At 38.0% G+C, this 22,809-nt stretch overlaps 2 protein-coding genes across 3 annotated transcripts; both read left to right on the plus strand.

Moving 5' to 3' along the window:
- The first annotated feature begins 472 nt into the window (after positions 1 to 472).
- On the plus strand, positions 473 to 10,846 carry LOC130555423 (interleukin-1 receptor type 1). Its single transcript, XM_057335630.1, has 11 exons — positions 473 to 579; positions 1,180 to 1,316; positions 4,404 to 4,638; positions 4,811 to 4,973; positions 5,052 to 5,211; positions 6,043 to 6,099; positions 6,257 to 6,380; positions 6,500 to 6,630; positions 7,802 to 7,948; positions 8,364 to 8,522; positions 9,169 to 10,846. The coding sequence occupies exons 2-11, from the start codon at positions 1,250 to 1,252 to the stop codon at positions 9,594 to 9,596; spliced, it is 1,671 nt and encodes a 556-aa protein (XP_057191613.1). The 5' UTR covers positions 473 to 579; positions 1,180 to 1,249; the 3' UTR covers positions 9,597 to 10,846.
- Positions 10,847 to 12,150: 1,304 nt separating this feature from the next.
- On the plus strand, positions 12,151 to 19,838 carry il1rl1 (interleukin 1 receptor-like 1). Of its 2 annotated transcripts, XM_057335628.1 has the most exons (11): positions 12,151 to 12,725; positions 12,936 to 13,037; positions 13,987 to 14,239; positions 14,403 to 14,568; positions 15,672 to 15,825; positions 15,906 to 15,974; positions 16,373 to 16,496; positions 16,903 to 17,036; positions 17,658 to 17,804; positions 18,441 to 18,605; positions 19,130 to 19,838. In XM_057335628.1, the coding sequence occupies exons 1-11, from the start codon at positions 12,488 to 12,490 to the stop codon at positions 19,507 to 19,509; spliced, it is 1,932 nt and encodes a 643-aa protein (XP_057191611.1). In that variant the 5' UTR covers positions 12,151 to 12,487; the 3' UTR covers positions 19,510 to 19,838. The 2 variants fall into 2 exon arrangements, with proteins under 2 accessions (XP_057191611.1, XP_057191612.1); XM_057335629.1 differs by lacking the exon at positions 12,151 to 12,725 and having other exon boundaries at positions 12,762 to 12,976.
- The last annotated feature ends 2,971 nt before the right edge of the window (positions 19,839 to 22,809 follow it).

Raw genomic sequence — 22,809 nt, forward strand, 5'->3', positions numbered from 1 at the left:
TTGCCCCCCCCAAAAAAAATTAGGGCTTGTAGTTGCACTACATATAGGGTAAGTTGTCAAAATATAAACCTTGTTCTAATTTTGAGACAAACCTGTAAAATATATGTAAAATAAATCCTGTCCTGACAACAACTTTAATTAAAAATCCTGTTTAACCAAAAATATCTATTTTTTTAAGGCAACTGAAACATTATCCCAATTGTATTTTAATCGAATTTGGAACTATATGAGAAACTGTACATTTGTAAATCAAATAAGGATGCTTCCGAATGACTTTTACGCCCAAAATGTCCACCCATGAAAACATTATTGTAAAATCTCTATATTGTAGTGTTTACTTGGTCAATATTAGTATAGTTAGTATCAATTCACTGTAGTTAATATATTATAATACAGTTTACTGTAGTGAACTCAAGAGTATGCTTCATGTGGGGCAGATGATGGTTCTTGTAACAGCAGGGTTTGATGATGTGTGTCAGTAAACCACAGTGACGCGCTGCAGGTGGAAATTCCGCGCAGACGCAGCAGAGCGCGCGCTCGCTCAAGACTCACTTCAGATATTGCGGTTCTTCACACACGGTAAGCCACATCCACAGGTCCTTAACTATCATGGTTTATGTCGTTTTATGTTGTAGTAGTGTTTTTTTACTATTTGTACCTTACAAATGATAACAAATCCATGTAAATGTTATTTTCTCCGGGGAAAATCTGTCAAGGTTTTGCTCGGAAAGAGCGTCAAAAGTGCAGCCTGCGCGCGCCTCACCACTTTATCTTAAACGCGAGGTTTTATTCGTATGTGTTTATCATCATTGACGTTGATGGATACTGTAGATAGACATGACGGTCTCTGTGAGTCTCTAACGTTACTGGTCATGTGTTGCGTTTGGCAGAGGGAAACCAACAGAACACCATTAAATCTTACTGGGATCAGATGGGAAACACAATACACGGTTTTAATGGTGTTTGTAATAGAAACCAGTAGAAATTCTTCGTTTTGGTTTCAGTTTGAATGGGCTTATCTGACTCTAACCTGTCCAGCGAGGTTTAGTTTGACAACAATGATCTGAAACTTTATATAGTGTTTTGTCCGCTGGGATAAAAGGGGAAGTGGTATTTTTGTCACACTGTTCATCTTCTGAACACTGAATAACAGACTGAATGTTGTTGCTTTAATCACAGTTTCCAGAAACAGAGATCAGTGCTGGTCAAACGTGTCCGGCTGCGCGGCTGAAGGACGCTTGACAACGAAATGCTGCTCAAAAGAAAACCAACGAGCTTTGATTTTCAGTGGATTTTAATATCTCTTCTTCTCGGAGGTGAGACTTTACACTTTATGCGGAAATTACATTCAACTTTTGTTGTGCGACTAAAGCATCTGTAGTGTATTTATGTGTATGGGGTTTCCAATATAAACTTACAGAAGGGTACCGGTGTGCTGGTAAACTGAATGATGGGAATGTTGTGCTACCATAAGTAGGGTTGGGAATCGTTTCAATTTTATCGATTCCAATTCTGATTCTGCTTATCGATTCCGATTCTTATCGATTCCCAGTTTCGATTCTACAGTTGAAGTAAAACATTTAGATATCGACCTGTATGGTCATTTAGCTGCTTATTGACTTGTTTGCAATATATATATATATTTATTTATATATATATATTTATGAGCACCGTTTTGTGTATATTTAAGATTAAGATTCAATTTATTGTCATTGCACATGTACATGGCAACGAAATGTGACCTCTGCATTTAACCCATCCAGAGAGTAGTGAACACATGTACCCCCGGAGCAGTGGGCAGCTATCACTGCAGCGCCCGGGGAGCAAGTAGGGGTCAGGTGCCTTGCTCAAGGGCACCTCAGTTGTTACCCGCCGGCCCTGGGAATCGAACCGGCAACCTTCTGGTCATGAGTCCCACTCTCTAACCATTAGGCCACAACTGCCCCTTTTTAGAATTATACTTATAATACTCGTTAATTTTTTTTTTATTTTATTATTTTTTTTTTTTATTAAGATTCAATTTATTCTATTTACACATAGAAACACACCTTTTCTGATTTATTACAATTTGTATTATCATAGTTGAACTACATCACGGTTAAACTGCAGTTACTATAATGCAACTATGGTTAATTTGTGATTCTGTGCTTTAATGCAAATTCTATAGCTAAACTATGCTTACTATAGTAAAAAATATCGATCATTTTCATAAGGGCTTTTATTGAGATATCAGCAGATCATGCAACGCATGTACTTTTCTGAAAATATGCACACAGGAATTGATAAGAGGAATTCAAATTTGAATCTCAAGTATCCGATTCCTATTCCTTTCAATTCCGATCCGATTCCTAGCCTTTCGATTCCGATTCCAAATTGGAATTGATTTTCGATTCCCAACCCTAACCATAAGGTACTTTCCAAAATGATGGTGGTAGTAATAAGATATGTTCGAACTCATTTTTTTTAAAGAATCCACATTTATTATTTTAAAAACACAGTTCTGTTAGGTCTATAACGAAACATGCGGATATTTTCTGAACACAAATTACTGCCGGATGGATTATGTCATTTTTACTGCTTTTTACAACACCGTTTTTGTAATAGCTGTTATGTAGAGGAAACCATAATTGTGACATACTTTAACACAGTTTTTTCTTCATTCTTCATGTCACATTCAATTCTATATACGTGTGAGGGTCGGTACAGTTTATTATAATAAATAATATATATTATTGTACTATATTTTGATAAACAATTTATTGCGGCGATATGACCCACAGCATATTTCAGTAAGCAGGTGTTCCATAAATCTAGTGTGTTTCCAGGGACTCTAAATTCAGTAAACAGTAAATAAAGACTATAATAATAGTCAAATATAGTCCAGCCTCACAGGAATTAATAACATGTTTATGAGGTGTAAAAAGTCATATGACACATACGATTATTTGAAAAAAGCCCCATTCCTAAACCTGAGCGTCACTGGCATGCAAGCGGATCGTACTTAAACACACACATGAGATTGTACGAATTCATATGAATAATCCAATGCATTAAAGTGACACTTCACCCAAAAATGAAAATTCTGTCATCATTTATTCACCTTCGAGTTGTTCCAAATCTGTCTAAATGTCTTTGTTCTGATGAACACAGAGAAAGATATTTGGAAGAATGCTTATAACCAAACAGATCTTGCCCCCCATTGACTCCCATAGTGGGAAAAATTACTTTAACATTTTCTTTTGTTCTGTTGAACACAAAAGAAGACATTTTGAAGAATGTATGACAGCAAACAGTTCTGTGGCACTTTTGACTACCATTGTATTTTTTCCTACTATGGGAGACAATGGGGGGCAAAATCTGTCTGGTTATGAGCATTCTTCCAAATATCTTCTCTGTGTATATCAGAACAAGGTGAGTAAATGATGACAGAATTTTCATTTTTGGGTGAAGTGTCCCTTTACATAAATTAGGGGGGAGATTACAACAGTGCTAAAATGCCGTTTGCTCAGTGGTTAACACTTACGTGTTATGGTCAGTTATGCTCACAGTTCTGTTGAGATGGTGATCATGTGCTTTTAAAACCACCTCTGAATCGAAAGCTCTAAAGAGCCACGACATTCTGTTAGGATCAGAGGAACTTAATTACACCTTTGCACGTCACGTCACATTTTAAACAGGTGCAGACATTGAACATATGATCGATGTAGGATGAATACAGATTTGTCTCATGTCAACTTGAGTTCACCCTGTTCCAAATGAAAAAATAGTGTTGTGTACTTTACCCTTTACCAGAGTAAACACTACACTTTGTAAATGTATAGCCTACTATATTATTCTATAGCATTAACTATGGTGAATTGACAAATCATAAATAGCGTAGTATACTTCAGTATTACCGATGGTAAGGTTGAACGTTATAATATCTATGGATTAACTACAGTTTACTATTGTTGAAATGTCTAAATCATCATTGTACTCGTAAATATTATTTCTAGGTGCACAGATGAACAGTCTATTAAATTATATGTTGGTTTATTTAACCTTTTTGACTCCAAGGCCCACCATTGTATTCAACAATATTTTCTCCCTAATAAGACATTGTAGAGCTTGATATTAACTGGCGTTTATTCGTTATAAAAACGGCCAAATAATAAGAAATATTTCGATTTTTAGTTATTTTTCCAAGTGTATTTCAATGCTCGTTTTGTCTAATTCTTGAGTTTTAGTCGTCCTGAGGCTGGACCCCCTTGTGGGCCACGGCCCCCCTGTTGAGAACAAGTGTTTTAACATATCATTCATATCTACAGTATCTGGAAGTCTTCTGGTCATGTATAAACTCCACAAACGCGCTTTACTTTAAAAGTGTTATTAATAATCTTGTAAAAGTTGTTTTTCTCTTCAAGGGGTTGAAATGCAGGTGAAACCTCTGAGAACATACTACCTCACTGTCGGTCTGGCGTTTAAACTTCAATGCAACCGCATTCAGATTCAGAATCAGAATCAGAATGTGAGTGTGACGTGGAGCCACAATCTGGACCAGAAGCTGGAAAACATCAGCGGGATCACGGTTCGAGGTGATGCTCTGTGGTTTCTGCCTGCCCAGCCCTTTCACAGAGGAAACTACAGTTGTCTCAGCAGGTGGGCATGAACTTCATACAGCACAAAATGACAGAACGATGTCTAGTGCATTGACTATATCTGGGCTTTTATATTGAACCACATATTAAGAGTATATATAGAATGCAAAGAAAAGTCAGATTTGATGCTTTTAAAAGCTGAATGTGAGTTTTTCCCGTCTGGTGCGTGACAGACAAGGAAAGGAAAGCTGGGTAACCGTGTTCAACATATCAGTTGAGAACGCATCATGTCCTCGCATGAACCGAGAAAATGCAGCGCAGAGCACAGGGGAACTGACCTGTGTGCTGGGACACGTCTTCCAGTTGGACCCACAGGCTCACGTCACCTGGCTGAAGGTCAGACATCCTCTCATGAGATGCTCATGCGGTTACAGTCACGATTAGAGCTCATCGCACACTTTTCTCTCTCTGCAGAACTGTAACCCGCTAAATGGGACCGACAGTAAGGTTCTGCCCATGAAACGATCCCCACGTGATGAAGGACTGTACACCTGCTTTGTGAACTTCACCTTCGAAGGGCAAAACTACTCTGCTGCCCAGACCACAAAAATCTACATCGTCCCCACAGATTTCGGTATGTTTTATGCCAGGTCATATGTGTCTGGTCTTTGAAAAGCATCAGATGTTTTAATGTCCACGTTCCTTCGAAATGCTGTTGCACCTCTGGGCCAGTAGATGGCGTATTGAGTGCAATGAAAGTGCTTCAAAATGCATGGCATGACCAAATGCACTTCTTGAAAGATGATGTAACGCAGGCAGTTTCTGCCAATGTCATATTCATCTTGAGTGCCTGTACAGTAGTATCGCATACGTCGTGTCTTCGAAGAGTGTTCCGTTTGATCAAATGATGAACTTTAATATACTGTACCAGTTCTGTTAAGACGCTCAAGGGGACGGTAGGCCTACACGCGCATTGCACCACCAGGAAAAACCCTGACACAAGCGTCAGTGATGTCAAACTGATGTTGGGTGATTGGGCCTGTGGCTTTGCTCAGTAAACCGTTATAGTTCATGCTTTTGTCATTTTAAAACCGAAGAACGCTCCTTCGCACTGTTGCGACTGAAACACGGACTTCTTCAGAATGTGGTTGTGTGATAAAGCATTAAAGGAGAAGTTCACTTTAGAATGAAACTTTTATGATTATTTACTCGCACCCTTGTGTCCTCCAAGACGTCCGTGTCTTTATTTCTTCTGTAGAAACTAATCCAAGGTTGTTGAGCAAATAATCATAACATTTTAATGCTAACGTGATGTGAGCTTCTCCTTTAAGATCTCTCTTTACAAGAATGTGTCCGTGTATGTTTGGTTATATGCAGTATTACAAAATATACAGTTTGTACCGTATAAACGCATGGAAAAGCAATGCGCGTGCATTATAACAGTGGGATGTGTGTGTGTTGACAGTGGTGACGCAGCCCAAAGTGATCTTCCCACAGCAGGACAAACTCAAAGTGACACTCGGTGAGTGGGATGTCATGTAGTTTTCTGTCCTTTAAATAACAGGTACTTCGGTTCATATACTGTGGTTGGCCAACTGAGACCAGTTGCTTCTATTGTTCTTCTTTCTTACATCTCTCAGAAGACTGATCTGTGAGTTTTAATATGTATTTTGTCGCAGGTAAAAGTTACGATCTGAAGTGTAAAGCTCTCGTTGGGAAGAATGGAAAAGAAGAAACGTTTTTGAACTGGTTGCGTCAGGTTCCTGGTTCTTCGGGTATATTTCCACACACCAGCGAACCTTTGTAAGAATACGGTTTGCTCGGGAACTGGGAACATGCATGTATGAAATTCACATTACCCAGTTCTTCGTGAAACTCATTGTTATGAATCTGTCTTTGTTATTTTGGGCGTCTCTGATCAGTTTTGAGGGAGACTACATGCTGTCTACTCTGCACCTCTCGGAAATCACAGCAGAAGATTTCGACGCTAACTTCACCTGTGTTATTGAGCATCCGGCAGGAACGGATTTTGGAACAGTGACGCTTATTCCAGGTGAGCCACATCCAGACAGGGATGTACAGATATTAATACCGTCAATAAGCAGACATTACAGATCGATACTTTTTGAAGAAGCAAAAATCACACTAAACTGAATGAACTGTTGTTATATCAGAAGTTAATACTGAATAATTGGACTCATTTTAAACGGGTCAAAACCACAGTCCACAGTTAAATCTCCATTATCGACTCATAGGAGAAATTCATATTTCTAATATCCTCTAAAAACAATGTTTTGTGCACAATACACACCTGTACGGAGCCCCTTAAGGGACATGGTGGTGAAACAAATAGGCTTCAAAGCTTTCGCGTTATTTGGCAAAACTTTTGCATTCCCCGAGATAAACTGAGTTCCATCGCCAAAGTTTTGCGTTCTCTCGCAAAACATTCTCTGAGTTCGGACAAACGCTTCATGTTTAATGTCCCGCTGGCAGAGTTTCAGACTAGATCCGTACAATTAATAATGGAGCGGTTCATGTAGTCGCAGAGTCCTGTAGCAAAAGCTCTCGAGATAAACGTTGTTGTAACACAAATGACACATCTTTCCCTAGACAACGATCTACAACCTAGTCTTCCTCAAAACGAGCCTTATGATATGAATTGATCTCTACATGAGCAGGCGACCAAAGGGTCCAAAGGGACCGTCTGCAAAGTGTCTTCAAACCCGAAAAGCGTTACTACAAAACTTAAGTCATTAACTTCAATGTTACACACTGTAGTGTCACCAAATTCAGTTTACACATCAATGATCTCCTGCTGATTTTAAACAGAATTTCGTTACACTACAGTATGTAATGATTGAAGTTAATGACTAGTTTTGTATAGTAGCCTAATGCTTTTTTCGTTTTGCACTTTGCAGACGATCCCTTCGGTCCCTTGTTGCTCGTTGTTTACATTACATGTAATGTCATTTATGTCAGTTATTTTTCCGGGAGTCTACTATATACAAACTGCTTCATTGTTAATGTATGAAGCGGGACATTAAACAGGAAATGTTTGTCCGAACTCGCAGAATATTTTGCAAGATAACGCAAAAGCTTTGAAAAATATTTGTATTTTCCCTCTCATGTTTTTTCCATCACTATGTCCCTTAAGCGGTTCCGTACACCTGTAACCGTATTACCTGTAAAATGACATGTGTAATTTGTTGTGTTTTTTCCTGTAGATAACGAGCGATATTTTTGGATCATTGTCGGTCTGATCTCGGCCTCTGCTGGTCTGCTCATATTGGCTGCGGTTGGGTTTTCTCTGTTTAAAGTGGATCTGGTGTTAGCTTACAGAGGTCTGTGTTCACCTGTCACCACACACACTGGTAAGTCATTTAATATTCTCTTATTTTAGATTAGTCTTGTGTGAAGAACAATGTTTTTTTATTTATTTGAGCGGACAAATTCCACCACAATTGCTGATTTTTAACTTATGTAATTAATGGATGCATGTCACACATTTAAAATAGAAATTATATTTTGCATGGACCATTATATATTTTTTCAATCCGTGTGATGTCATTTGTTTTGATCTTTTTGAAGTAGATTTAGGCTTCAAGGCAGTAAAGGAATAAGGTGCAATATTTCAGGATCGTTTCAGTGTAGACGGGAAATGAGGAATAATATTAAATTGCTGTGCACTTTGACATCCTCTGGTCAACTTCATTAAACCGTATCCATCTGTCGGAAGCATGTTTTATTGTGTTTATATTGTGTGTGTATGCTCTCGTCTTCTCAAAGATGGAAAGTCTTATGATGCGTACATCAGTTATCTCCATGGTGACGAACTTGGCCTCTCCTCCACTATGACATTTGCCCTGCAGTCGCTTCCTGCCGCCCTGGAGGAACTCTACGGTTATAAACTGTTTATCAGTGGACGAGATGAACTTCCAGGGGAAGGTAAAGATGATCAGTCATATGTACCGGATGAGACGATAGAGCCTTAACCTTTAACCTTCTGATTATTATACGGTATATAGAGTATGTAACTATTTTTATACTTACTGTTGTTTTTGTTATGAGTTGCACCATACTTTCAACCCTTCGTTAAGCTTACATAGCATCTTTTAAATGAGACCAGAACCTTTCTGTCTTAACACGTTCAGATTTTATAGCCAGAAGAATCGTGAAACTATACTGACACAAAGTTCACAGGCAGATCAAATGTATATGCGTCTGGCTCGGGAATGGATATACAAATACACGTCTTGTATATTCAAATATTATTAGTGGCATGTCTGGCAAAATGTACAAACTGTGCCGTTTTACGATGTCAACACATGGTGGCAGCACTAGACTTTAGACCGGATGCTTGGAAGACATATTTATATGACTCCCCCATCTATTTATATTTATATGTACATACACACTCATTTATATGAATGAGAATGATCAGGCAAAATCCAATCTAGTCCCCTTTAAAAAGAAAGATATGAGCTGTAATATAATATCCACTTTAATTCAATGCAATGTTATCTCAACTGTTATACCCAACAGAAATATAATAAAGAATCTGTGCATTACAGTCCTGATGTGTCTCTTTCAGCCGTGCATGATGCCGTTGCTGACAGAATGAATCGAAGTCGTCGGCTCATCATCGTTCTGACCTCTCGCAGTTTTGAGTCCCGGAGCGCTACACAGAATCACACAGAGCCGCTGTTATCTCACAGTGACCCGAGCGTGACACCCGTGCCCTCGGCCGCTGGGATATGGGGCACGTACGAGCAGCGGGTGGGTCTGTATGACGCTCTAGTGAAGGAGGGTCTGAAGGTCATCCTGGTGCAGGTGGAGGATGGAGTCGATGAGAATTCTCTTCCAGAATCATTGCAGTACATCAGTCGCACCAAAGGCATCCTCAGGTGGAGAGCGGCCGCTGACGGAGCTAACCGAAAGTTCTGGAAACATCTGCGTTATCAGATGCCTCCGGCTCAGAGGAGGAAAAGCGCGCAGATGACGGAGCTGCGGGATGTTTAACGTGACTGTGAACGCTGAAGAAGAACTGTCTTCTGTTAAGGTCTTTTTTCTTATTCCGGTCCACCACGGTTAAAAAAACAATCGGTACTAGTTAAAGTTAGTTAGACGAGAACTGTGTAATTGTTTCTGAAATGTCTTTATGAAAGTGAGCGGGTCAAATGAAATTATATATCCTTCACCGGAAAATTTAAATTCTCTCTTGATTTATTCTATCCCAGATGTATCTGACTCCCTTCCTGCAACTAACACGAATGACGGATTTGATATTAAAACTTCTAATTTGGGGTGAACATCCTAAAGCTCCAAAAAGCGCAAGCGTTTATCATTAAAGTAATGCGCATGACAGTGGGTTAATAAATGTAAAACAGATTGTTCGAGGATATTTTGAGCTCGTTCGGAAACAGACGGATTACTGCAGGAAGTTCTAATATGTTCGTAGAAATGTCAAGTACCTGAGAACGTGTCAAGAAACCAAGAATTCTGAAGTTCTTATGTGTTAATATGGTGAAGAAACTGAAGAAAGAAACTGAGCCATTCATACAGTAAGTTAGATCATGAAAACACTGAATAATGAAAGTTGAAAAATGTGTTTAACAGAAAAAACATATTTTATGACTAAAACAACGTTTTGTACTTGAAATAAATTCATTTATTTATGTATATAAATATATATTTATGAGATCATGTGAACTGTTAGAAATGTGCCTTTATAATTCTTCTGTAAATGCAGCCTTGTTGTCTATTTTCTGTTGTTGTTTTTCTTCTGGAGCTAATCATTTGTTGTGGAGCGATTTGTGGAAATGTGTATCTGCCAGCGCTGTTGTGACTGCGGCTCATTTCAGACGTTTTCACTTATTTTGAAATCGTAGTATTTTCTTAACAGCGATTGAAGCGCGTTGCTGTCCCGAACACGGAAACTCTCGTGATTAACCGTTTTATTTTGCACTCGGATGGGCTGAAAGCTTCTGGATGCTGCCCTCGCCATGACCTCTTTCAACGAATAACAGCGAAACAACAGGAAGCATCTTGTCTTGTGGCTTTTGTTTGAGACGTTGAACAGTTTGGCAAGCTTGTGTTTTTTGAGTGGGTTTTCTTCTGTATTTCCACCTACTGTACATTCGTTCACACCAGCTGTGAATTCTGTTTAACTGATGACTCATTCTCTGCTAATGAATCGCGTGTATGCTTGTTTAAAACTTTTAATTGATGATGTTCTTCATTAATAACTAAATAAAGTCTTTTGTACACAGGCTTTCTGTAAAACTATATATACTGTATGTGACCCCGTCAACTAAAATTCAAATGTCACATAATCTAATTATGAAATAAAAGCATCCAAGTCAAAGGCATAAAAATGATCAAAAGTAAGTCATATGTGTTTATTACTTTAAATGATACCACAGTTAGGTTTTGATGACCTTTGATTGCTAAAAATGTCATAGTAACATACAGAATTGAAGATAAAAATACAGTCCAACATTGATGACACCAAATGACGAATCGAAACAAGTTTCGCTCTGGATGCTGCTCAGTAATCTAGTGAATATGGTTGCTGTTTATTTAATTGAATTTGTATTCTAGCGTGACTGGAATCAGAATTGAAACAAGCATTGAGTTTAGGTCATGTGGGTTTGTGAGATGGGTGATTTATCACAATGTAAATGATCCGAATGTGCCGAGCTTTCAGTTCCAAACTGCACCAAAATCATGTTGTTGTTTTTTGAGGGCTTGGCTACCATATTTGTATAATCAATTTGATTACAAATACCATGGCTAAACTATGATATGGTATAATATACTATAGCAACTAAAGTATTTTTTAGGGATGCACAATATCGGTATCGGCCCGTAATAAAACTTAGGCAGAGATATCATAAATCATTTCCTCCGGTTAAACTTCTTCAGCTGCAGGCTGCTCACAGTTCAAATACAGTCCAGTACTGTCTGTCTGTCGTGATCGCTCACTTACTGATATTAGCAAAACATTGTTGATGTAGGTACAGTAGATGTGTTGTAAATTATAGGAACAAAAGCATACTGTAGGAATCAGACTGCTGTCTGGAGACCTGTTTGTGGCTATTAAGAACATTTTTCTGGGTTGCTCTGGAAGAGCAGCTATAATTTGTTTATTGAATAAAAAACCAGAAAAGGTTAAAGAATCGTTAACTAGTGTAAAGTAGGCTTGGTTCATGATTTTCAGGGGAAAAAAGAGAACTAATGGTGACCTTGTTTTCTGTAGTAAATGTTTTCAAATAAAAGCAGTTGTCCACTTTTTGCCTTTTGTTTCATTCTTAGGGAATTTCATATTAATATTTAGGTACTGTATATTAGCCTATATATCGGTTATCGACTTCCAATGTTACAGAATTATCGGTTATCGACCCCAAAATGTACATATCGGCACATCCCTAGTTTTTTTTTCATGTTTAGTTGGTTGTACTACATTTACATTTACGTCGAGTCATTTAGCAGACGCTTTTATCCAAAGTGACTGACAGAGAGTTCAGGGAGCAATAAGCGATATGTCATACAGGAGCAATAATACAACAGGTGCCAATACAAAGTTACTATACAGTAGTACCCACATAATAAAGCAACTGGCAATGTGAAACTTGACCTTCGGTTTCCGATTTATTGAACAAACCAGAAGTTACATTAGTCATGATTTTCAAGTTGCATAAACCTCGCCGCTAAGTTAAGGCTGTGTCTTAACACCAACTAGTCTCACTGACTAGCACTTAGTTAGGACTAATATGTCTTACTTTTTAGATTTTAATCAGACCAATCTAGCTCTTTATGTGACTGACTTAAAGACGTTATGACCAGTTTTGAAGAAAAAAATGGATGACTAACTTGTAAGACTAGTCTAAGCAGTTTATTCAACCGGCCCCATGCTGGCTGATTTTGCTCTTTCGTGGAGAAAACCTCTTTCTGATCATCCTCGTCTAATCTGCTGGTATAATATCCTGTTTTCAAGAGTAAAGGATGACAGATACGGTACAGATGACATGATATTAGAAGAGTTGAATTGCGATGCATCCACTTTCGTAACTTCTCTCAGACTGCACGCACTTTTCCTCCTCACCTCTGCTGGAATTTCCCTGCAGTCTAAAACACATCCAGTTACAGGTAATTCACCTGTCTTTTGTTGTAGATGTTGGCGTGGAATTTCTGCTCGTCTCAACTTGTAACGATAAAAGAATGACACATTTACTTCAGCGTGTTGGCTCATGTGAACCGACTGCATTTGCTTAATGACAGATTTTGTGAAAACAGTTTTAGGAGAGTCTAAGCGGTAAAATAGTTTTGCTCTGTTTTATTTTTTTGTTGGCTGTACAGGTGTGATGATGATGATGATGATGAAGGTGACAATGTGGCAGGTGGGCATAATCTTCCTCCTGGCTAAATTATCTCAAGTCTCGTCATTTACAAACTCCACAGGTGGGAGGATTTTTTTTAAGTACAATAATAGATGTTTCTTTACTGTATGGACGTGTGTTTAACATTCATTCCGTGACATTAAGGGGTGGTTTCCCGCAGGGCTTCAGACTAGTCCTTGACTAAAGTGCAGTCGTTAGAGCAGTCGAAACTAAAAAACAACTTATTTTAAAATGCATCGGTGTCATTGTTTTGTCTCAAAATGCACACAAGTAAGACGTGTTTGTAAAAACTATAAATGTCAGTCCCTGTCTGGGAAACCACCCGAGAGTTTAAAATGAACGTTTTTACTCGCCAGCCAACTTGAAGCCTAAAATTCTAAGTAAGCGGCCATTCAAAACTTGCCGAAACAAAAATATCAGAAATTAAGATGACCAGATTACAAACGTCACAGCTTCATTGTAAAAATGTTTATTGTTAATGTTCATTTTTGCCTTTCAGATTTACAATAGTGGTCACTGTTTGACAAAAAATTAAAATATACAGATATATATAATATAAGATTCTCCATGACTTCTCTGTAAAAATGCATTTATTTAGTTGTAATTACCAAATATAGCTCAGTCTGAAATGTTTTTTTAAATGGTAAACGCATTGAACACAGTGATCAGGTGTTTATTCACCTTCATTGACAAATGAAGCAAATCATGCAAAAATAAAGCAATAAAACATCATGACATAAACATAAAAAACAGTTGGTTCCCTTAACATTTTGAGGTAATTCAACTTAAATATATTACTTAACTCAATTAATTTCTCATTGAGTTTAGTCAACATATTTTTTGAACCAACAAAAACAACAAACAACATTGTTTTTTTTACCAATGTCTTTAAATCAAATAAAAATAGAAATAAATAGAAAAGAAAAGTGATGTATTATTCTGCTCACTAATCTTATTTATGCAATTTTGTGACCTCATTTAACCTCATGTTGTCTCTCTCTCTTTCTCAGTAAGTTGTTTAAGACCTGACAGCAGTGAAACGCTGAGTGTTCGATCCGGAGAGTCCTTGTATCTTCCGTGTCCAAACCTGGATTGTTTTGAGGACAACGAGAACGCGTCATATGTTTGGTTGAAGAATGTCAGCAGAACGAAGAGTCTAGAAGAGATCGGGACAGAAGAACACATGCGTGTGCATTATCACAGATCTGTGTTATACATCCTTCAGTTGAGTGTAGAAGACACGGGATTTTACATCACACGCCAGTGAGTTCACACACATCACGGGTTATACAGATTACACGCGTGTCCGTATCACATCTTGCCTCAGAGGCCCGATACACCACACCAACATGATTTCAACTAGCAGTGTGTCATTGATGACATTGTGCCACGACAGACTACTGTACTGTGAGTTGTCTTGTTTTAGGTTCTACCCAGATGGCGTTTGTCACGAGTTTGTCATGGACCTGGTGGTTTATGAAGAGTTCAGCACAAATCTTTTATTTTCTAGTATTTCAAGTGTGGAGGGAATTGTGGCTGAAATTTTCTGTCCACTGTGTGAACATCAAACGGGAACTTTCATCTGGTATAAGGTATGATGCTGTGATGATTTGACCACTGATATTGCTTTAAGATTGGGGGGGGAAGGTGAGAGGTGAAAGGTGTTGCGTTCCACTAGCGTAAAAGTCACAAGTTCAGTTCTGAGGAAACACACATACTGTACTGATCAAATATCTTGAAGACATTGTAAGTCATGCACCTGCCAAATGCATAAAACACCACAACACCTTTGAATTATCTTCATTTTTCACTCAAAAAATGTAAATTCTTAAATAATTTATTCATCCTCATGTCTTTCTTCTGCACAAAAGAAGATATTTTAAAGAATGTTGATAACCAAACAACACTCCATTAACTTCCATTGTATGAACACAAAACTACAGAGACATTTCTCAAAATATCTTCTTTCGTGTTCCACTAAAGAAAGACACGGATACAGATTTACAAGGCAATAAACAATTGTTCCTTTAATGAACGCTCCTGTTCAAACGTCTGTAATAACTGAAGTCACAAATCTTACTTTCCTCTCGTCCAATCACCAGCCTCCATTCTGATAGGTGACATCTATCTGATTTGTGTCGCATTTAAAGATCAAATCAGTTTCCGGCGGATAAAACTTAGTCCTGTACTTTTTCTTGTTCAATATCCTGTTTCACTTTGACCTAGTTGTCAACTGTATGTGTTTTTACCTTTACCTTTTATTATTTAGCAGACTCTTTTCTCCAAGGCAACTTACAAATGCTCTGGCGTTCATTTTTTTATTCAGCTTTTATTGACCACAGAACCATACACAGTTCCATGTAGTCAAATTTAATATGAAGAAAATAAAGATTGTGAGAATTACAATAATGATACGCACTGTAAATCAAATCTGTAATGATACACTGTATATAATATGACATTTTCCACATTCATTTATTACAGTTGTATTTTAATTGTGTTGTGTTTTTTTAACGTTATTGGAAATGTCCATAGAATTAAGAGTACTGGAAGAAAATGACAGTGTCATTTAGAGCATGTACGCCACCAATATGATACAAAAAGAAATAAGAAAATGCACAAAAGTTATCAAGTGGTCTAAATATGACTGTCCTAAAACTGATCATTCGTGTGTGTGTTTTTCTCTCTGTGGAAGAATTTCTCTCTTATTTCAAATCAAGAGTCGGGCCAGATGTTACGCGTTCGTGATGCTTCCCGAGAAAGTGAAGATATTTACACGTGTGTTTGTTTCTGGGAACACGGCGGCAGGAAACTCAACAGCTCTGCATCCCGTCGACTCGTGATCGAAGGTAAAGTCACGTCTGTACTGCAGCGAGCTGAACGTCTGCTCTTCATACTGTATCTCATGATGTTCTCTTGTGATCTGCAGACCAGTCTCTCATCACTCCTCCGAGGATTGTTCATCCCACCGATAACTCCATCGTACTGGTCGACATGGGTGAGGACAGACCATGAGCCCAAACGAACCCAGTTGATGTTTAGATAATAATGACTTACGAGTTCTTCACTGTTCAATCTGCTAAGACACATTTCTCAAGACTTGCAAAACGTACCAACTTTCAGCGTGGTACAGAGGTTCATTTCCCATTTGAAATGCACCAAAACTATACCCAAACACTTCATGCGTGACATGAAATCCAGTCGTTCTTACATCAGTTATGACAACACCAACAGCAGACAGCATTACACAATGTTTTTTTCTTTTCAAACAAGCAATGAATCCGACTCAGAAGTCCATGTTTAGATCACAGGTTTAAAATATGTGTGTTGTGAATCAGTTTTGCAAAAGTTACCATCACGTGATGTGTGTGAGCGATTGTGTGTGTGTTCTCTCAGACGCAGAGATCGGCCTCACGTGTTCTGTGTTCACTGGAAGCACTGGGAGGAGAGAGTGCACTGTGGGCTGGCTGAGGAACCAGACGGCGCTGGATGGACTGGACGGATATACAGTGGAACAGAGGTTTGACTTGAGAACTCGTAGTGTAATTATTAAAACACGATATAGTGTGTTTGAACCTTACTACAGTAGATAAAGTATACGTTTATTCATTTACTATAGCTAATACAACATCTCTCTATACTATCATTGACAACAGTACATGCTAAAGTACACTACAAAGTGCTTTATTCATGTAGACTGATAACAATCATATATTTGTCTTACTACTAAGTTACATTTCTAAATACATTTCTATACCACCGCTCTGCAAGAGCGTTATTTCATAACTTTGAGAGACCCTTTGGTTAACGTTCTGAGAATGTTCCCTGAATGCAGTGCACGGTGTTGTGCTTTTCTATTAGAAAACAGAAATGAAGGAATGAGTGTAAGTGTCCGATGTGTTCACCGCCTGCGTGTTTTTCTTCAGAGAGGATGAAGCGTTCATTCATTCAGTTCTGCTCATCAGGAAAGTTTCTCAGGTGGACTTTTATTCCGTGTTTCACTGCACAGCTGATTATTCTTATCAAGTGATGCTTGTGTCCGTCGCCCTGAAGAGAAGAGGTGATATTCAACCACAGCACCATCCATCTCAATAATAACGCAATATTTCTCACCCATTCTCCACATTATCTGAGGTGCACACATTCTCTCTCTCTCTCTCTGTACTGGTATTCATCACTCCCTAATGTCCCCACAAAGAGAGGAATACCATTAGATTTTGAGAGACATGGTGGGGTCATTTTTTAGGTCCCCGTGAGGGAAAACAACTTGTAAATCATACAGAATAATATTGATTGAAAATTTTAAAATGCAGAAAGGTTTGTGTGATTATTAGGTTTGGGTGATGGGGTAGGGTTATGGGATAGAATATAACATAAGCCTGATATAAAATCAATGGAAGTCTATGTAATATCCCCATAAAACATGGAAACCAGTGTGGGTGTGTGCATGATTGCGTGCATGTGTGTGTGCGTGATTGCGTGCATGCGTGCGTGAGTGTGTGCGTGCGTGTGATTACTGTTTTAAGTGCTAAATCTGTGAATTGTTTTTTTATTTTTAGTAATGATGAAAAGTGTAAAAACACTCACTTTTACTGTATGACAATAATCTGTGTCTATTAAGGCATTTCAAAAGAAATAGAGTTGAACATATAATTGTTGTTTGTGTTTTTGTGTTGATCAGATGTGGGAGCGTCACGGCTCACGCTGGTCTGGAGTTGTGTTTGTGTGGTTTTTCTCATTCTGATGGTCAGTGGAACAATGAAGATGTTTGCTGTTGATCTGGTGCTTTTATTAAGAGGAAGTTTTAAGAAGCTCAACAGGAAGGAAGGTGAAGAACAATAAACATCCATCCATCTTTCGTTTACAGACTATAGTTCTCCCTCGTGTCCTTTCAAACCTGTACACGGTTGTTTTCTATAGAAGACTTTTCACTCTTTTCCACACAGTGATGGTAGTGGTTTCTGTCAGACCCCGGTGTGAAAGTCTACATAAAATCCATAAACTCTCACTGTATAGAAAAAAGCCACATAGATTTCAAGAACCGTCTATCTTTTTGTTCCAAAAATAACAGGCTGACATACTGGTTTGGGATGACACTATCACTGTTGTTTCCAGAGCAAAGATATAAATAACCACGGTCATTCTTTCCATAAACTGATTTGATTTTGTGCTGTGCTGCAGTTACTGACACCTCATTCACAAACCTCAAAGGGACATTTCTCACCCAAACATGACAATTCTGTCATCATTTCCTCACCCCCTGGATTGTTCCAAACCTGTATACATGTCTTTGTTCTGTTGAACACACGAGAATATCTGTAAGAGTGTCAGTAACCAAACACATCGCTTCCCCGGTTTACTGCCATAGGGAAAATAAACACTATGGGAGTCAATGAGGGATGAGATCTGTATACAAAGTTAAAATGTTGAATCTGTTCCTTTACTGATCTACTCTGTTTGACAGATGGGAAAGTGTATGACGCTTATGTCATCTACCAGAGAAACAACTTGGATGAGGCGACAGAAAAAACTATAAGTGATTTTGTCACTGGAGCGCTCCCTACAGTCCTGGAGAAATACTACAACTATAAACTTTACATTCCTGCTAGAGACGATCTGCCCGGAGAAGGTGTGCTACAGAAACATCCACACATCTGTTCTTTTAGTTGAGAAAAGCTCGTTCTTAAAGCCTTATAAAATTACTAGTCAATACATATCACGTGTTTTTTTTGTGTGAATTATTTGACTTCTCTTTAATATATCAGTAATTTTGGACTTGGACGTTTATGATGTGTGTCTCTCTCAGATCATTTCTCCTGCGAGAGTCTGTCATTAGAGTTTGAGAAGAGATGTGTCAAACTGAGCTCAGATTTGTCAAGTGTGCAATCAAAAGTCAATATTATTGAAGATCTCGATATCAACTCTTTTTACTCTCTTCTTTGTTTCTCCTTTTTTATTTCTCATAAGAGAAACATCGGAAAGAGAAATGTCTGAGAACGTTTGTTTTTGGATAACACATAAATATAAATCTGTCAAGTTACATAATATTTGACTCAACAAGAGCAATCAAGTGACTTTGATGAAACGGAGACTGTAAAGGGTGTAAAGTGTTTTGATCGATGCTCAAATCTCTCCTGTGTCGCTCGTCACCAGACTGCATGAATCTGCTTGAAGCGAAGATACGACTCAGCAGAAGACTGATCTTCATCATCACTCCAGGCCGCGGCGCACGTCAACGCGGCTCTTCTGCTGAAGTTTATGATGTTCAGGTGGGACTCCATCAGGCTCTGGTGCAGGGACACACCGGTGTGATTCTCATCCAGCTTGAAGACATGCACAACTACACACATCTGCCTCTGGGACTCCAGCATCTTTTGAAGAAAAGTCCTCCGTTGCTCTGGAGAGACGGAGGAAAACCAGGTTCAAGGTTCTGGAAACTAGTGCGCTACCGAATGCCCGTTCCGTCACGTCGTGTGAAGAAAACATCTGCAGGCTTGAGCTATCAAACTGATGTATCGTATGCCATCGTCTGAATGAAAAGCAGCGCTTGTGTCACTTTTGTTCTTCCCTTGTTTAATCTTCTTTTGTGTACTTTAATATCAGACAACTTGAGTTTCTCTGGCTCTGCTGGTAGATGCTGTGATTGAAACTTTGTTCTAAAAAAGCGTTGTTTTCCATCAAAAATCCCGAAGGTCGCCATGTGTTCTTCTTTTTTTTAAAGGCTAATATTTTAGTTCCCCATTAACAAACACTGCAGTATATTTACTGTAGTAAACTATAGTAAAGTTCCTTGATACTGTCGAGTTTTTATTTAAAATGTTACAATTTACCATAATAAATACTAAAGTATACTACAGTGGTATGTTGGCTTCTGGTGTTTTCTCTCTCTCTTAAAGATTAAAATGACATTACATTACAGGATTGTGACTATAAATATTTCAAAACTTGTATTACAAGTTTTGCATGTTTTGTTTCAGACATTTAATGAGTAAATGTTCACCTGTGAAATACACAATGATATAAAAACTCTGCACTTTACAATAAGGAGCTATTAGTTAACATTAGTAAATGCATTAGCTAACAATGAACAATGTAGTTTTTCAGCATTTATTAGTCCTTGTCCGTGTAGGTTCATGTCAATACAGTTATTCATGTTAGTTCCTGGGGCATTAACTAATGTTAACAGTGACAACCTTTGATTTTAATAATGTAGGCTATTGGTAAATGCTGAAGTTGACATGAATTAATATGAATAAATGCGGTAGAAGTATTGTTCATTGTTAGTTAATGTTAGCTAAGGCATTAAGTAATTGTTAACAAATAGCACCTCATGTAAAGTGTTACCAAGAACTCACCCGTCTCCTGCTGCAGGTGTAGCGTCAGTGTAACCTAGCAACAACCACTCACATCCTGCACGTGCTTTACATCCATAGTTCGCCATTTCATTTGTTTTCCATTGTGTCGTTTTTAACATTCACATTTATACGTGAAACTTACGCCCGTTTAAACATTGAAGCTGTTTGTGTGAAAACGGTGAAATACGGAACGAACACATTTGGGATTTATTACGCAACTTTCTTCTGTCGTTGAAAAGGAGACGGTTGATGTTTTCTTCAAGGTAAATTCGCGTTTATAACCTTGATTTATTATGCCTACTTACTCAGGTATATAGTATATACAGTATGCCTATATGATTAGGATTCATAGTTTGCACCAATTTAATTGCACATCTTAGTTTCTGCACGTTTAAATTTATAGACCGTCTGTGAACATCCGTCAATTTTGATAGTTTGCTGATATTTCAGTGTTGTTTATGGAAATACTCTCTGTATATTCACACGAGACTGTGTCTGTGTGAAGCTCCTCTGAGCAACAACAGTAACCAAATGCGTCTCTCATCAACTTTAGATGGAAACGTTTCTAACGCAATATTACTAAATGCAGTCGATGTCATTTAAAGTCCCCGTGAATTTAAAAATGACAATGCCTATTTTTTCATGAAATATTGCAGCGTTTATTGTAAATAAATTATCAATGTGGGCCATTCTCTTTAAAATTCGTGTGCCCTCATAATCTTTAGCTAACATCTGAAAATAGGCTTGTTTGAGCTGCACCTCGCCTCGCCTGAAGAGAAGACGAGAGTAGGCGGCTGCAGTAAGCGGAGGAGTGAAAACAGCGCAGGCAAGACGGACTCTTCCCAAATCGCGCCGATTCGACTGGAAACGTCAGCAATGGAATAGATCGCGTTCACGTTTTTTATCGCATTTTTCTTGGGCCGACTGAGTTTAAAAGTGAGAAATGTTCTAAATCGTATATTAGACAAACTCTCAACCATGTCAAAGCTGTACGAAAGCTGTATGTAATTTTGATATGTTCTTTGACAAACTAATGCTTCAACTTAGAACCTCCTATTTCAAGTTTCCAGTGTATCCCAAAAAAGTATATACATTTCAAAATTGTATGTAATATTAATCCTTCTGGGGAGTTCCTATATTGTGTAAACTCTGTAACTCATTTCCAGAAAACACAGACCCTATTTTTTCAGAGCATATTTTGCTTTAATTCCTGGACAAAGTGCAATAATTGTGGTTAAATTAGTCAAATGTTGTGAATTATAAAAAAATGTAATATGGAAACTGTGAAAAAGGAGGTCAAACTTTTTTTAAATATTAATAACTTACTTTTGTCAGCTAAGAATTTAATTCCCAAATGTATTTTTTTTATTGTTTGTAGTATTTAAGAATTATTTGGGACAATATTTAAAAAAATGCTGTCAAAAGCAAATAATAAAAAGCTGGAATTTTGTTAGATTTATTCGATAATATAAATAATATTTCTTGTTTTGAATTTATTAATATGGATGGATTGAACATTTTTATTTTTTTCTTTCTTTTTTTGTTTTTGTTGTTTGGTTTGTATTATCTTTTATTATTTTTTCTCGTCTGTTTTTGAATGTAAACTGTATACCATCTTGTTTTGTAATGTTTTGTTATACTTTAATAAAAAAGCGCTTTTTATCGCAGATGAAATCTATGCAATTGAATTGCCACTGCTTTTACATCAAGGTGGTTATGAGCACTATATATTTCACATATAGGTGTGTTTTTTCCACATATAAATCTCAAAACCTACTTCAGTTAATGGACTTATTAATGGAACGCTTAAGAAAAAAGATATCAGCTGACATTGTGGTTTCCCATCGTGCTTTTCCTCAGCGCAGTAGGTGGAGAGCAACTGCGCCCGACTGAAGAACCCGACACAGTCGCCTGGCCGTCGCGAGAGTTTTTTGACACACGTCAAGCATGACATCAGAGCAAGGCGGACGTAACTCGGACACATTTCTTACCGGCATGCATCTCGCGCTGATCACCGGTGATCGGTTCTGCGCAGAATTTGGCCATCTCAAACGAGCCTATTGCCCTTACTTCCTGTATTGACTATCCATCTTAAATGACGTATCATAGACGGCTTGAGCGGAGCATTTGTTAACTCCTCCCCTTCAACTGTCAGTCTGCTGCCAGTTCCATTTCAAAATGCAACGGCGGTTTTTAAACATCCAATCAAATCGCTGAGAAAGACGAAAGCCACGCCCACTATTTGTCCTCATTAGAAATTCCATTTCACTCGGAAATGCGTCAAAATACGGAAGTAAAAACGATCGCAACGGACTTTAAAATAAGGGTTGCCATCGCAAATAGTAGTGTCCAAAAGCGATGTTTGGAGCAAAGTCATATTTGTACGAAATTTGCTTTAAATTCTCCCTTAGGTTTGATTTAACCATCAAAATATGAGGGGTGTGGTACAAAATGTAGGAGAACACATTAAACCTGGCA

The sequence above is a fragment of the Triplophysa rosa genome, linkage group LG6 (genome assembly GCF_024868665.1).
Source record: "Triplophysa rosa linkage group LG6, Trosa_1v2, whole genome shotgun sequence".
Lineage (NCBI taxonomy): Eukaryota > Metazoa > Chordata > Actinopteri > Cypriniformes > Nemacheilidae > Triplophysa > Triplophysa rosa.